Source organism: Notechis scutatus, chromosome 11 (assembly GCF_049901735.1).
Source record: "Notechis scutatus isolate UNSWTSFEM ecotype Mainland chromosome 11, rNotScu1.2, whole genome shotgun sequence".
Taxonomy (NCBI): Eukaryota; Metazoa; Chordata; class Lepidosauria; order Squamata; family Elapidae; genus Notechis; species Notechis scutatus.
This window is the reverse complement of record NC_142019.1, coordinates 12,808,200-12,821,781: the sequence shown is the minus strand read 5'-3', so window position 1 is coordinate 12,821,781 and position 13,582 is coordinate 12,808,200. Positions and strand designations below refer to the sequence as shown.

The 13,582-nt window shown below is 45.5% G+C and overlaps 1 protein-coding gene across 1 annotated transcript in view; it reads right to left on the bottom strand.

The window, feature by feature from the left end:
- ADAMTS17 (ADAM metallopeptidase with thrombospondin type 1 motif 17) overlaps nucleotides 1-13,582 on the bottom strand; it is a 161,780-nt gene that overhangs the window by 142,954 nt on the left and 5,244 nt on the right. Inside the window, exon 2 of the mRNA XM_087972857.1 lies at nucleotides 11,885-12,246. Coding sequence (XP_087828983.1) covers nucleotides 11,885-12,246 — 362 coding nt within the window. The remainder of the gene's footprint in view (nucleotides 1-11,884; nucleotides 12,247-13,582) is intronic.

The following is a 13,582-nucleotide window of genomic DNA, read 5'->3' as shown; positions in this document are numbered from 1 at the left end:
CAGCTCATCAGCTGGGACTCGGGAGGCAGAGAATAGATGGGCGCAGGGCCAGTCAGAGGTCGTATTTGCCAGTTCTCTGAACTACTCAAAATTTCCGCTACCGGTTCTCCAGAATTGGTCAGAACCTGCTGAATACCACCTCTGCTCAGGAACCTCACCCCGCCACAAATATCCACAAATGGGACCCAGGGAGAAAATTATTTAATGCATGGGAAACATACACATGAACAGAAATTAATTAAGTAAAATTTAAATGATAACTGTGGGCTCATCCCATTTGATGGCCTGCAGCCTCCAACAAGCCACTCCAGGGGCCAAGGTCAACCCAAAAAGATTTCCTAGGGTCCACAATACAGGCAGTCCTCGACTTATGACCACAATTGAGCCTGACATTTCTGCTGCTAAGCGAGACATTTGTTAAGTGAATTGTACCCAGCTTTACAACCTTTCTTGCCACAGTTGTTAAGTAAATCACTGCAGCTGTTACGCTAAGAACATGGCTGTTAAGTGAATCTGGCTTCCCCATGGACTTTGCTTGTCAGAAGGTCGCTGTTGTGGTTAGCTGGCAGCAGGTGCAGATGGCTGAGGAGAGCGAGGACTCAGATGAGGGGCCAGGACCATTTGGGAGTGGACTGCTGCCTTCAGAGATTGTGGGGGCTGGCAGCAGCGACGAGGAGGTTCCCGAGGAGCCTGAGCCAAGTGCACATGTGCGCAGGATTGCTCGCAGGAAAGAGCAGTTACAGCAGCACAGGTGACTCAGGAGTAAGGCTGCAAGCTTATGGCCCCTCCCTCAAGAGGATAAAAGCCAGGTTTGCAAAAGCATTCTTTGCAGACAGCAAAGAAGCTTTTAAACTCAACTGGTGGACATCTTAGTTTGTGAATCTTGTAAATTAGTTCTTATCTCTGGGTTTTTGGCAGCCTTGACAAACAACTTGGCAAGGCTCTTTCTTGTCGGAGATAATTGGTGGAAAGCAGCCTTTTATCTGTAAAGGAACAGCATTTGTGATTAAACCTTGAAAGGTGGGGGCTGCTGCCTTTGTCTGTGTTTGCTCTCTGGGAACCCAGTTGGGTCAGAACAGTCACAAAATGGGAAACCACAAGTCAGGGACTCTGCAACCGTCATTAATAGGAGTCGATTGCCAAGCACCTGGATTTTGATCATGTGAGCACAGGAATGCCACAACATCCGTAAGTCTGGAAAATGGTCATCAGTCACTTTTTCAGTGGCATTGTAACTTCAAACGGTCAGTAAATGAACCGTTGTAAGTCAAGGGCTGCCCATAGAAGTCATTGGAAAGCATTAAAATGCACTGAAATATACCGGGTGGCTATTTTAATCAGTAGGTGGCAACCGCTGGGCCCTCGCTTAGCTTCTCAAGGACAAATCCACTTAGAATTGAAAGAAAGAGCTGGAAGGGACCTTGAAGGTCTTCTAGTCCAGCCCCCTGCTCAAGCAGGAGAACCTACACTACTTTAGATAAGTAACTGTCTGGATTCTTCTTAAAAGCCTCCAGTGATGGAGCACCAGTGGTGGGATTCTACCGGTTTGGCCTGGTTCACATGAAACGGTAGTAAAAAAATGCTACAGTTTGGCTGAATCGGTAGTTAAAAAAACGGCTACCAGTTCAGGTGAACTGGTATTTCTTTTTTTTTTCTCCTCCCAACGATCAGCTGTTCCGATGATCAGCTGTTCCGGGATCCCCCTTGCTTACTGCTTCACCCAGGGGGCTTCCCTGAGGCCCAGAAGGCAAAAAAAATGGAATGCAGGGAGGGGGCTGCAAAAAAAAGCCATGCCTACCCAGCCATATAGCCACACCCACCTAGCCACGCCCACAGAACCTAGTAAAAATATTTGCATCCCACTTGATGGAGCACCCACGATTTCTGGAGGCAAGCTGTTCCACTGGTTAATTGTCCTCCCTGTTAGGAAGTTTCTCCTTAATTCCAGGTTGTTTCTCTCTTTGATTAGTTTCCAACCATTGTTTCTTGTCTTGCCTTCTGATCTTTGGAAAAATAATGGGAAACTCTCTTTTTTATGGCAGCCCCTCAAATATTGGAAGACTGCTATCATCTAATTCTTCTTTTCTTTAGATTAGCCAGACCCATCCTTGCAACTGTTCCTCATATGGTTTAGCCTCCAGGTCTTTGAATATCTTTGTTGCTCTTTCTCTGAACTTTTTCCAAAATCTCAACATCTTTTTTGTAGTACCGTGACCAAAATTGGATGCAGTATTCCCGGTGCAGCCTTACTAGAGTTTTATAAAGCGGCAATCATAGTTCACGTGATCTTGATTCTATGCCTCTGTTTGTACAACCCGGGATTGTATTAGCTTTTTGGTCTTTCGGGTCTTTTGAAAAGGTTATCTTGAGGGCTCAGGGAGGACTTTTCTTAACATGCAAATGTAGAGCAGCTATGCAGAGACATGTTCCAAAGAATATCCCCCTTCCACTTTGTAATTAAAGATCCAAGAACAGGTGCATATTTTAGTCATGTTTCTTCATGCAGAGTTTCTACAGAATATACGTGGAGGGCTAACATTCTTGGCTTCGCTCTCCACAAAAGAGGGGGAAGCACAGAGGCAGAGAGAATAAGCATAGAATTGCCTACTTAGTTGTGTCGTAGAAAGGACAATTGTGCCGCCTCTTTACTTAACTCAGCGTTCAAACCCTAGCAAAAAGGAGTGGAACTCTGCTTTTCTCTCCATGTACATGTATACACCCGAATTAGACTGTGTTGTCTCTCTGTGTCATATAATATACCAGCTCTATACCCGTGCTTCACTATAAAACTATGTGGTCAGGCTTAGTTTTTGGGGAGGAAAATAAAGGGAAAAAATTGTGCATCCATCAGTATTTATCTGGCTAGCATCCTGTCAGTGTGTGAGATAGTTGAGGGCTGTTTGGAAACTGAAGCAGTATTTGCTGTGTGAGCAAGAAGGAGACAGCAAGGAGCCTGGGCGTGGCTTAGCTCAACTGTTCTATACTAAAGCTGCTTGGTGCTGTGAAAGTAAAACTGAAACTCCTCTCCTCTGTTTGTGTTTTGCATTTGGAACAGATTTCCTTTCAGGTGGGGAGGGGGAGTAGAACTCCTTAGCATCACAGCGTGTTAATAATAATATAGGAAATATTAATGCTCTGATGGTCATTTCGAAAAATCCTTTCTTAGGGAGCACCTAGAAGGTAAGAGGAACATATGTGCCAAATTTCAAGTTTGTAGGCTTTATGGTTCTGGAGATGTTGTGATGATGCGTGAGTGGTATTTCGCTTTTATATTACAGATAGATAGATAGATAGATAGATAGATAGATAGATAGATAGATAGATAGATAGATAGATAGATAGATAGATAGATAGATAGATAGATAGATGTGGGTATAGGCATAAATTTGTATTTATTTATTTTATTTTATTTTATTTTGTCCTGTTTATGTAGTGTATATTGGCTGTAACCCTTTGAGAGCTATAGGTGACAAAATTTCATTTTAATGCATGCCGATCAGTGTACATTCAAAGTGACAGTAAAGTTCTGCTACAATGGTCTGATGTTTTGAGGGAAGCATCGTTCTTTGGCACCGTTGAGGATACCTACAATTCATGCTCTACATGGGACTACCCTTGAAAAGCATCCAGAAACTCCCAATTTGTGCAAAATGCAGCGGCCCGCATGGTTTTGTGCAGACCTCGGTGTGCACGTGTGTCACTTCTCCTGCGGGAGCTGCATTGGTTGCAGAGTTCCTTCCGGGTGTGATTCAAGGTGCTGGTTGTCACCTTTAAAGCACCTTTAGACCAGGTTATCTGAGGGACCATCTCTTGCTGGTCACATCCACCCAACCCACTAGAGTGGGAAAGCGAGGAATGTTTGCGGGTCCCATCCCTCAAGGACGTACATCTGGTGGGAACCAGAAAAAGGGCCTTCTTGGTGGTGGCTCCCTCCTTTTCGAATATCATCCCTTCAGAAATTAGACCGGCCTCCATCTTGACACTATTTTGTAAGGTCCTAAAGACGTAGTTTTGCCAGCAGGCCTGTGGAACCCAGAGTGAGATGGAGTGCATCAAATGGCTTATTAAACTGTGGGTTGTCACCTGGTTGGGCGAGGTGGATTATTGTTTTTTATTTTTTTAAAAAATAATACTGTGTTTTTATCATTTGTAAATTGCCTAGAGTTGCTGTGAGCGAGTATGTAGCTATATATATTTCCTAAATAAAATAAACCTAAAAGAAATTCCTTGCCAATGCATCATTGGAAAAGCAAAGGTGATTTGTTTCACACCTTTGGATTATGCCACATCAAATCGATGTCCAATCTTAGTGGGCACATACAGGTTGTCCTCAATCTACGATGACTCATTAAATGACCAGTCAGAGTTATAAGGAGCTCAGAAAAGGTGCTTTATGGCACTTCTGAATGTGGTAAAAGGTCATACTGCCCCCTCCTCCAGTTCCCATGACAGCTTTTGGACACCTTGGTCTCTGCTTCATATTTACAATTGGGTGCTGTCAGTATATTCATGAACTGGAATACAACTTGGTAACAAGGTCAGCCAATGAACAGGCATAGCAACTAAATCAGCCAATGGGGATAGTTTGGAAACTGAAACTAAAAGTAGTCTAGGCTGGAAACTGAAACTAAAAGTAGCCTAGGCGCGCCTCTATGTTAAGCTCTGAAACTCTGCAGCTATGTTGGAGCTCTGGGTCTGTCTATTGAAGATGAAACTAACTTGCTTGCTTGCTTGCTTGCTGAAGACTGGAGCTCTGCTCTGAACTTGCAACATGTTTTTGTTTGAGTTTTGCTCCACGCTGGAGAAATCTACAACTGGTTTGTAAAATCTACTTACGTTTATAAGGATGTTAAATAAAGCATCAGCCATCTGTGTTTATTTTTCTGGCACTGAATTATCACTGCAAAACTCTCAATAGGTGCAGCATCTCACAGTGACATGACCACAATTTGTGACTTTTTGCTGGTCTCTGGCAAAAATGTCCCCTTGCAAGAATAGATTTGGGCTGATGAGAGCAGTTATTCACTGAATGACCCCTGTAAAAATGGTCATAAAATTGGACTGCCCAGATTTACAATCATCATGAGTTACCACCAAAATTCCAGTTCCAATTGCAGTCGTAAATCAAGGACTATCTGTATATAATTTTTCTCCAGAATGATGCTTCCCACATTACACCAAGCATTACATTTTCCTTGGTCTGGGTTTACCATATCTGTAGTTTTGATGTACATTGAGAATCCAACCCCCAACTTTCTCCTAAGAAGAAAGAAAGGTAGTTTTCCTAAGGTACTTTTCTAAGTGAATGAAATTATGAGTGGAGGGAAACATGATCTCTCTACAGAGCCTGAAGAGGCAATTCCAGACAGGAATAATCTACATGGGAATGAGACCTCCCACAAGTTTTTCTACTGCGTTGTTTTTCTAGGCGGTGCAATTAAATTTAAAACATTGCATAAGCTGTGTTACTACAGTGGGGTTATCCACAATTAACTGTACTATGCTTTCCCCCAATAATTCTGTTTCCTTTGTATGAAAGCCCAAGCCAAAAACCAAGAGCCAAGTCTGAGTTCAAGCACCACGTAAGACTAAAATAGGGCTACTGAATTTGCCAAATAAGTAAGCCAATTTAATTTGCTTAACTTGCAAATGTAATTTGTCAAGTAAAGTGAGCCCGATTGGTCTTAGGCAAGGTATATTCTTCTCTGACTTGGTCTCAAACTTCTGGTGACTTTCACAAATGAATTATTGGAGGGTTGGTATGAGGAAATGGACGGCATCATAATGCCAGACAGCTGGCTGAGAACCAGTGGTGGTATTCTACTGGTTTGGCCAGTAGAACTGGTAGTAAAAAATGCTATCATCCAGCCCAACTGGTAGTAAAAAAACAGCTACCAGTTAGGCTGAACCGGTATTTATTTATATTTCCTCCCGACGATCAGCTGTTCTGACAATCAGTTGTGCCAGGATCCCCCTCGCTGTCTTACTGCTTTGCTCAGACCGCTTCCCTGAGGCCCAGGAGGTAAAAAGGGGCACGCGGGGGGATGCTGCAAAAGAAGCCACGCCCACCGTCACATGGCCACACCCACCTAGCCACTCCCACCTAGCCACACCCACAGAACCGGTAGTAAAAATATTTGCATCCCATCCGTGCTGAGAACTATAAATGAACCTCCACTTACAACTATTTGTTTAGGGACCATTTGAAGTTACAATGAGACTGAAAGAAATGACTTAACGACCATCTTGCATATTTGCAACCACTGCAGTAGTTCCATGGATGTATGATCCATATTCGGGCACTCCCAGTCTTATACGGGTAGCCCTCCACTTACAACAGTTCGTTTAGTGACTGTTCCAAGTTACAAGGGCAACGGTGATCAAAATTCAGACGCTTGGCCACTGACTCATATTTATGATGGTTGCAGCGTCCCAGGGTCACGTGACTCCCTTTTGCAACTTTCGTACAGGCAAAGTCAATGGGGAAGCCAGATTCACTTAACAACCGCATGACTCCATTAATTACAGAGATTCGTTTAACGACTGTGGCAAGAAAGGGTCACAGAATGGGGTGCACCTCCCTTAACAATGCTACTCAACCCCCAATACTTTCAGCTCATTCTATTGTGCAAAAAAAAAAAACCAGTAGATTCAGGGAGGAAAAAAAACCAGAAGCCATTTAAGTTCAGAATATGGCTGGACAGTACCCAGTCTCAGTTGCCTTGATGCTATTCTTTCTCCGTTGCCAAAACAGCACCCTGGTGGTGCAGTGGTCAGAAGGCAGCATTGCAGGCCAACTCTGCCCATGGTCTGGAGTTCTATCCTGAATAACAGAATTGGAAGGAACCTTGGAAGGCTTCTAGTCCAACTCCCTTGCTTCAGCAGGAGACTTTAAACCAGGGGTGTCCAACCTTGGCAACTTTAAGAAGTCCACAAGTCTTAAAGTTGCCAAGGTTGGACACCCCTGCTTTAAACTATTGCAGACAAATGGTTCAGTTTCTTCTTAAAATCCTCCAGTGTTGGAGTACCCACAACTTCTGGCGAGGAGGGGAGGACAAGTTGTTCCGCAGATTAATTGTTCTTCCTGTTAGGGAATTTCTCCTTAGTTCTGGGTTGGGGACCGGGCCCAAGGTTGACCCAGCCTTGCATCCTTCCGAGGTGGGTAAAGTGAGGAACTCAGATTGTTGGGGGGCAATAGGCTGACCTTGTAAACCACCCAGAGAGTGTTGTAAAACACTACGGAGCAGTCTCTAACTGTTCTTGCCTTTTACAAAATTGAGATCAGCATTCCTAGAGCCGACAGCTGTCCCAAGTTATATTATGTTCTCTATTTCAAGTCTAAGGAGTACTTTTCAAGATGTGTAGTTTTTCCCTCCGTCTGCTCTCTGCCAACGCTGATGCAGTTAGCATGGCTGGAAGGAGACCAGCCGTAGGAGCCGCTCCATGTTTCTTGCTCCAGTGCTTAACTCATGGTTTCGCCCGTCTTATTGGATTTATGTATGGTGCACAGATGTCATAAGTGTAACTGCCCTTCACAATCACGGCTTTCTTCTTCCCCAGATGAAATTCCAATTAACAATCCCACAGAATCTTGGAAGATAAAGGAGGGTCAAACGATGAACTTAACACCGGGGAGATTTTCAATATAAGATCTCGGAAGAAAGCAGCAAACCACAATGTCCTTGGGTATTTCTTATTCCCCTCCTTAACTTTCTGGGACTGAGGTCTCATTGCATAGGAAAAACAAAACAACATTATGCTGGTATACAGTCTCTGAGTTGTCACCACGGTTGGGACCAGAATTTCCATCGTGGTTGTTACATGAGTCACACTCAATATTATGACATTTTTTGGTTAGTTATTAAGCGAATTGCTGCCACTTTTAAAGGAATCATGCAGTCATTATATGAATCTGGCTTCCCCACTGACCTTCCTTATCAGAACCAGAGGTGGTATGCAGCCAGTTCTGACCAGTTCTGGAGACCCGGTAAGGAAATTATGAGTAGTTCAGAGAACCAGCATATCCCACCTCTGACTGGCCCCACCCCCGTCTATTCTCTGCCTCCCATTGAGTCCCAGCTGATCAGCTGGGTCTTCTTTTGTTACCCTGCACAGGAGAATGGAGCTGGAAAGCAGGTTAGTGGGGTGGGGAGGGAATGGAGATGTTGCAGTAACCTTCTCCTGCCATGCCCACAGAACTGATAGTAAAAAAATTTGAATCCCACCATTGATCAGAAGGTCACACAAGGTGATCACTTGACCCGGAACCCTGCAATCTTCATAGATAGGAGCCAGTTACTAAGTGCCCATGAAGAAACACATACATCATTATTTTCAGTGCCACTGTAATTTTGGCCATCAAATGAATGCTTGTAAGTACTGGACTTTCTACCCGTCTTTCCCTGATGGGTCCCAAAATAAGCACTAGGGTTTATTTTCAGGGGGTATTTATTTTTTTCCCCATGTACAGGAGGCCCACTTTTTCTGCTTGCTCATAGTGGGGCAGGAGTTTGTAGGGCATACCAGTGCCACCACCAGGAGGCGGGGGGTGGTGGTGGAGCTGTCCTACACACCCCACACCAGCTTACCTCAGGGCCCCTGCACCCAGGCCATCCACACCCCAACTCCTGCCTTGCCTCGCAGCTACAGCAGCATCACACTGCTCAGCCTCCTGCTCTGTTGCGGCCACAAGCAAGCAGAAGTGGGCTCCTACGGCACGTGGCTCTTGATGCTGCTACCACCAGGATTGTGTCAGGACATGGAGGGCCTGGCTGCAGGGGCCCTGAGGTAAGTCCAGTGCAGAGTGCGTGAGGCAGCTCTACCGCCACCCTGCCTTGCCTCGTGGCCACAAAACTGCAAACAATCAGACGGAATGGGCGGGTAGCCAACTGCACAGGCTCTTAAGTAGGACTTATTTGGGGGGGGGATAGGGCTTATATAAAGAATATATGTAAAAACATGTTAGGTCTTATTTTCGGGATAGGTCTTATTTTTGGGAAAACAGGGTATATTGCATATAGTATGAAGCAGCTTGCTTGCTGCACTATTTTGTGACTTGGTTGGTCTGGGATGCTTTTGTTTGTTTATCCAAAAATGTTACAAAATGCAAAAAAAATCCTTATTTCCATAATATTTTAAAGGTGCAAAAAAACAAAAAACCACCCTACCCTTATTTGCAATACATTGCAAAGACAGCAAAACAGATTTGCTTCGCCCATCTCTAATTCTGCATTAAACCTTTGGCTAGCAGGGTGCATAATCTCTCTGTTGTGCTGCTTTCCTGTCTCAGGCAATCAATCTTACCACAGATAAAATCCCCACCTGTCTGCTCCTTTTTTTTAAATTGAGAGGTCTTTCCACCCATTGGTGAACATCTCTGCAGGAAAGACAGTTCTGAACGCTCGGCAGCTCATGAATGAGATTAACAAAAGGGGGGAGGGGGAAATGTTGATAGCTTTTCAAAAGGGAAAGTAGCTGGATCACTTTTAAGCCCCAAGAAACTTTTAGTAGCAAGCTCCTTTTCTAACATCAATCACGGAGCTGCTGGGATTCCATTACCTGGTTGCAGGTGCTCACCTAAGGCAGAGCATAGATCTCTGGTTTTAAGCGCTGTCATCTTTCCAAACTAAACTCCACAGAGCTTTTTATCCCAAAGGGCAAATAAGGCACAGGCTACAGGTAGGCAAAGGACGGGGGGGGGCGGGGGGGTCTTACATAGACTCATAATATAAGGAATGGAAGTGACTTGAGAAATGATCTAGTTCTAGTCCAACTTCCAGCGTAGAATCTTTAAAGGTAAAGGTTCCCCTCGCATATACGTGCTAGTCATTTCTGGCTCTAGGGGGCGGTGCTCATTTCCGGTGCTCAAAGCCGAAGAGCCAGCGCTGTCCGAAGACGTCTCCGTGGTCATGTGGCTGGCATGACTAAAGGGGGAAGGCTCATGGAACGCTGTTACCTTCCCACCAAAGTGGTCCCTATTTTTCTACTTGCATTTTTTACATGCTTTCGAACTGCTAGGTTGGCAGAAGCTGGGACAAGTAACGGGAGCTCACTCCATTACGCGGTGCTAGGGATTCAAACTGCCGAACTGTCGCCTTTTCTGATTGACAAGCTCAGTGTCTTAGCCACTGAGCCACCACCGCATCCCTTCCTTCCACTGGTAGACGGCGACAACATCACAATTGAGCGCAGGGCTTCCCTTGCTATGCAAGACAATTGTGAAGTGAGTTTTACTGCCGACAACCGGTCATCATCGTAAAATGAATCCCAGCAGTTAAGTTAGTAACATGATTATTTAAGTGGGCCTGCCTTCCTCATTGACTTTGCTCATCACAAGGTCGCTAAAGATGATCGCCATGACCCCGGGACACTCGAACTGTCATAAATATGAATCAGTGGCCAGGCACCGGGATTTTAATCATGCGACCGTGGGGGTGTGACAACAGTCATAAGTGAAAAAATGGTGATAAATCTCTTTGTTCAATGCTGTTGTAACTTTGGTCACTAAATGATGGTTGTAAATCAAGGAGTACCTGTATCACAGCATCCCTACCAGGACTTCCAATCTCTGAAATATCCCCTCTGAAGGAGACTCAATCTCTAGAGGGGTAGCAGGATTTGACTAGTCCAGTGAAAAGAAGGACTGGGGGGACATGATAGCAGCCTTCCAGGATTTGAGGGGCTGCCACAAAGAGGAGGGGGTCAATTTATTCTCCAAAGCACCAGAAAGCAAGACAAGAAACAATGGATGGAAACTAATCAAGGAGGGAAGCAATGTGGAATTAAGGAGAATTTTCCTAACAGTCAGGAGAATTAACCAGTGGAACGGCTTGCCTTCAGAAGTTGTAGGTGCTCCATCACTGGAGGTTTTTAAGAAGAGACTGGACAGCCACTTGTCTGGAATGGTATAAGGTGTCCTGCTTGAGCAGGGGGTTAGACTAGAAGATCTCAAAGGTCCCTTCCAATTCTATTCTGTAACACGTCTAGCGAAAATGGCACAATTTTCATGGAGAGTATTATAAGGTAGCTAAGAAAATTCCAAAGTTTGCCAAAGAAAAGAGAGAACCTAAACCTAAACCTCTGACTGGAAATTGATTCTGGCTTTTCAATTCAATTTTCACTCAATAGTTTAGGAATTATCTTTTTCTGCCTCATGTCTGCCTGGCTGAAAGGAATCTCTATTTCAATATGCGACTGAAAATCCCCAATGTTTTGCTAACACAAATGTACACCTTTTCTGCCTAAGGAGATGAACCCAACTTGAGAACAGGTTAACAGAGTTGGAAGGGACCTTGTAGGTCATCTAATCCAACCCCCTCACCCAAGCAGGAGACCAAGGGTCTTCAAACATGTCACGTTTATGACTTGTGAACTTCAACTCCCAGAATTCCTGAGCTAACATGACTGGAGGAGGAGCTCTGGGAGTTGAAGTCCACAAGTCTTAAAGCTGTCAAGTTTGAAGACCCCTGCCCTACACCTTTTCTGACAGATGGCAGTCCAATCTCTTCCTGAAAGCTTCCTGTACAGCTTCCATCCATTATTCCTTCTCTGGCCTTTGGTGTGCTTTGGTGAATAGCTTGACCCCTTCCTCCTCTCTGTGGCAGGCCATCAAACATTGGAAGACTGCTATCTTGTCTCCCCTGGTCCTTCTCTTCACTGGACCAGCCATGCCCAGTTCCTGAAACCATTCAGTGTATGTTTTAGCCTCCAGTTCTCTTCTTCACCCAGCCTTCCTGTTCATCCCTTGAACCTTCGTCTCTATCCTACAGACACCCACATTCTGCAAGGCTGTGCCATCCTCTATCCACACACCCCACATACACACACACACACACACACACACTGACACACCCCACAATGACAATAGATTGGTGTCGATAAATACCAGTCCACCACAGGTGCTGAGCGAAGCCAACGAGTCATGACTGCGGTTTAGCACATGGCCCGTGTAGAAGCAGAGCTGATCTACTGCCTGATGATGGCGCATGCTTCGGTTCTCATTGATTTCTTCTACGGAGAAACCAGGAGCCAAAAACCGATCATCGTGGTGAAGCATCAGGTAGACATCAGAGGTAGGAGGAAGCCCAGCACCGACAGGCAGGCGAATAAGCAACTGGGCAGCATCTTCAGGTAGGGAAACGGAACGTCGCTTCTGAGCCTTGTTAGGCCCACTTTTGGGGGGTTGCAGAAAATGGACCCTGCCAAGAGGAACCTGCTCTGGAATCACCACGGCCAGCTCTGCAACAGCTGCAAAGGACAAAGGGAAGAAGGGTTGATCTCAGAAAGCATCCAGCTACCCCGTCTCCCATAATCAAAGCAACCTTTCCCCCTCTAATCTGTTAACATTCAGAGCTCAGGAGGAGTCAGTCAACCCAGACCTTCAGTGCTAGTTGTGAGCAGGGGTGGGCTTCAAAAATTTTTAGCAAGAGGTTCTCTGCTCGGTTGCTGGATGGCTGTGGCCATGATGGGCATGGCCTAGTTAGCCTCCTGCACCATGGGGAGGGGGGCATTTTTGCACTCCCCAGGCTCCTGAGGCTTTCCTCGAGCCTCTGGGAGGATGAAAATGGCCTCCTCGGGCTCTGGAGGCTCACTGGAAGCCAGAAACAGGCCCATTTCTGGCCTTCCTGAATTTCCGGGAGGCTCGTTTTTCACCCTCCCCGAGCCTCCACGTACTCCCTGCAGTTCCCTGCACCCAAAATAGGCCTCATGAGGATTCCTGGGAGAGGTGGGGAGGGGTGGGCGGGGCCAGCTAGGAGTGGGATTTGGGGGTTCTCCAAACTGCACAAAATCTTAGCTAGAGGCTCTCCCGAACCCCTGCGAACCCCCAGCAGCCCAGCCCTGGAAAACGACAATGAAAAGCTCTTATCCTCCATCCTAAATTGATGAGCTTCCCAAATGAATCTAGCTGGACAAGAAAGATCCAGAGCATGATCCAGAAAGCTCTTCTTCTTTTCTGGAGTGGAGCTATTTTGCAGGATTTCCATCCCTCAGAACAGAGCTGGAAGGGGCCCTTGGAGGTCTTCTAGTCCAGCCCCCTGCTCAAGCAGGAGAACAATTTCAGACAAGTAACTGCCCAGTCTCTTTTTAAAAAGCCTCCAGTGATGACACACTCACAACTTCTGAAGGCAAGAACTTAGATAAGTTCTGAAGGAGTCACAGCTTATCTAAGCTGAAGCCCAGAATCTTTTGATCAGGGTCCCAGATCAAGGCTGGAGAAAGAACTCCTGAATAGGTAGTCAATGAAGGAGGAAGCACTAAGTGGAGCCTTGCACAAGAAAAATCTTGTATGCCAATAGCAGCCCTGTAGAATTTCATGCTGGCCTTTCTAGATCAGGGGTCTCCAACCTTGGCAACTTTAAGCCTGGAGGACTTCTACTGGCTGGGGAATCCTGGGAGTTAAAGTCCTCCAGGCTTAAAGTTGCCAAGGTTGGAGACCCCTGTTCTAGATTGATTTATTTAGCATATGGCATACAAGGCCAAGGAAACTATAAAAATCCTGGCTAAACTTTCTTAGAAATTTCCACTTCTGGTGAGCGCAGCCAAATATCGCTGTCCTACAATTATTTTCAAGCACAATTAGAAT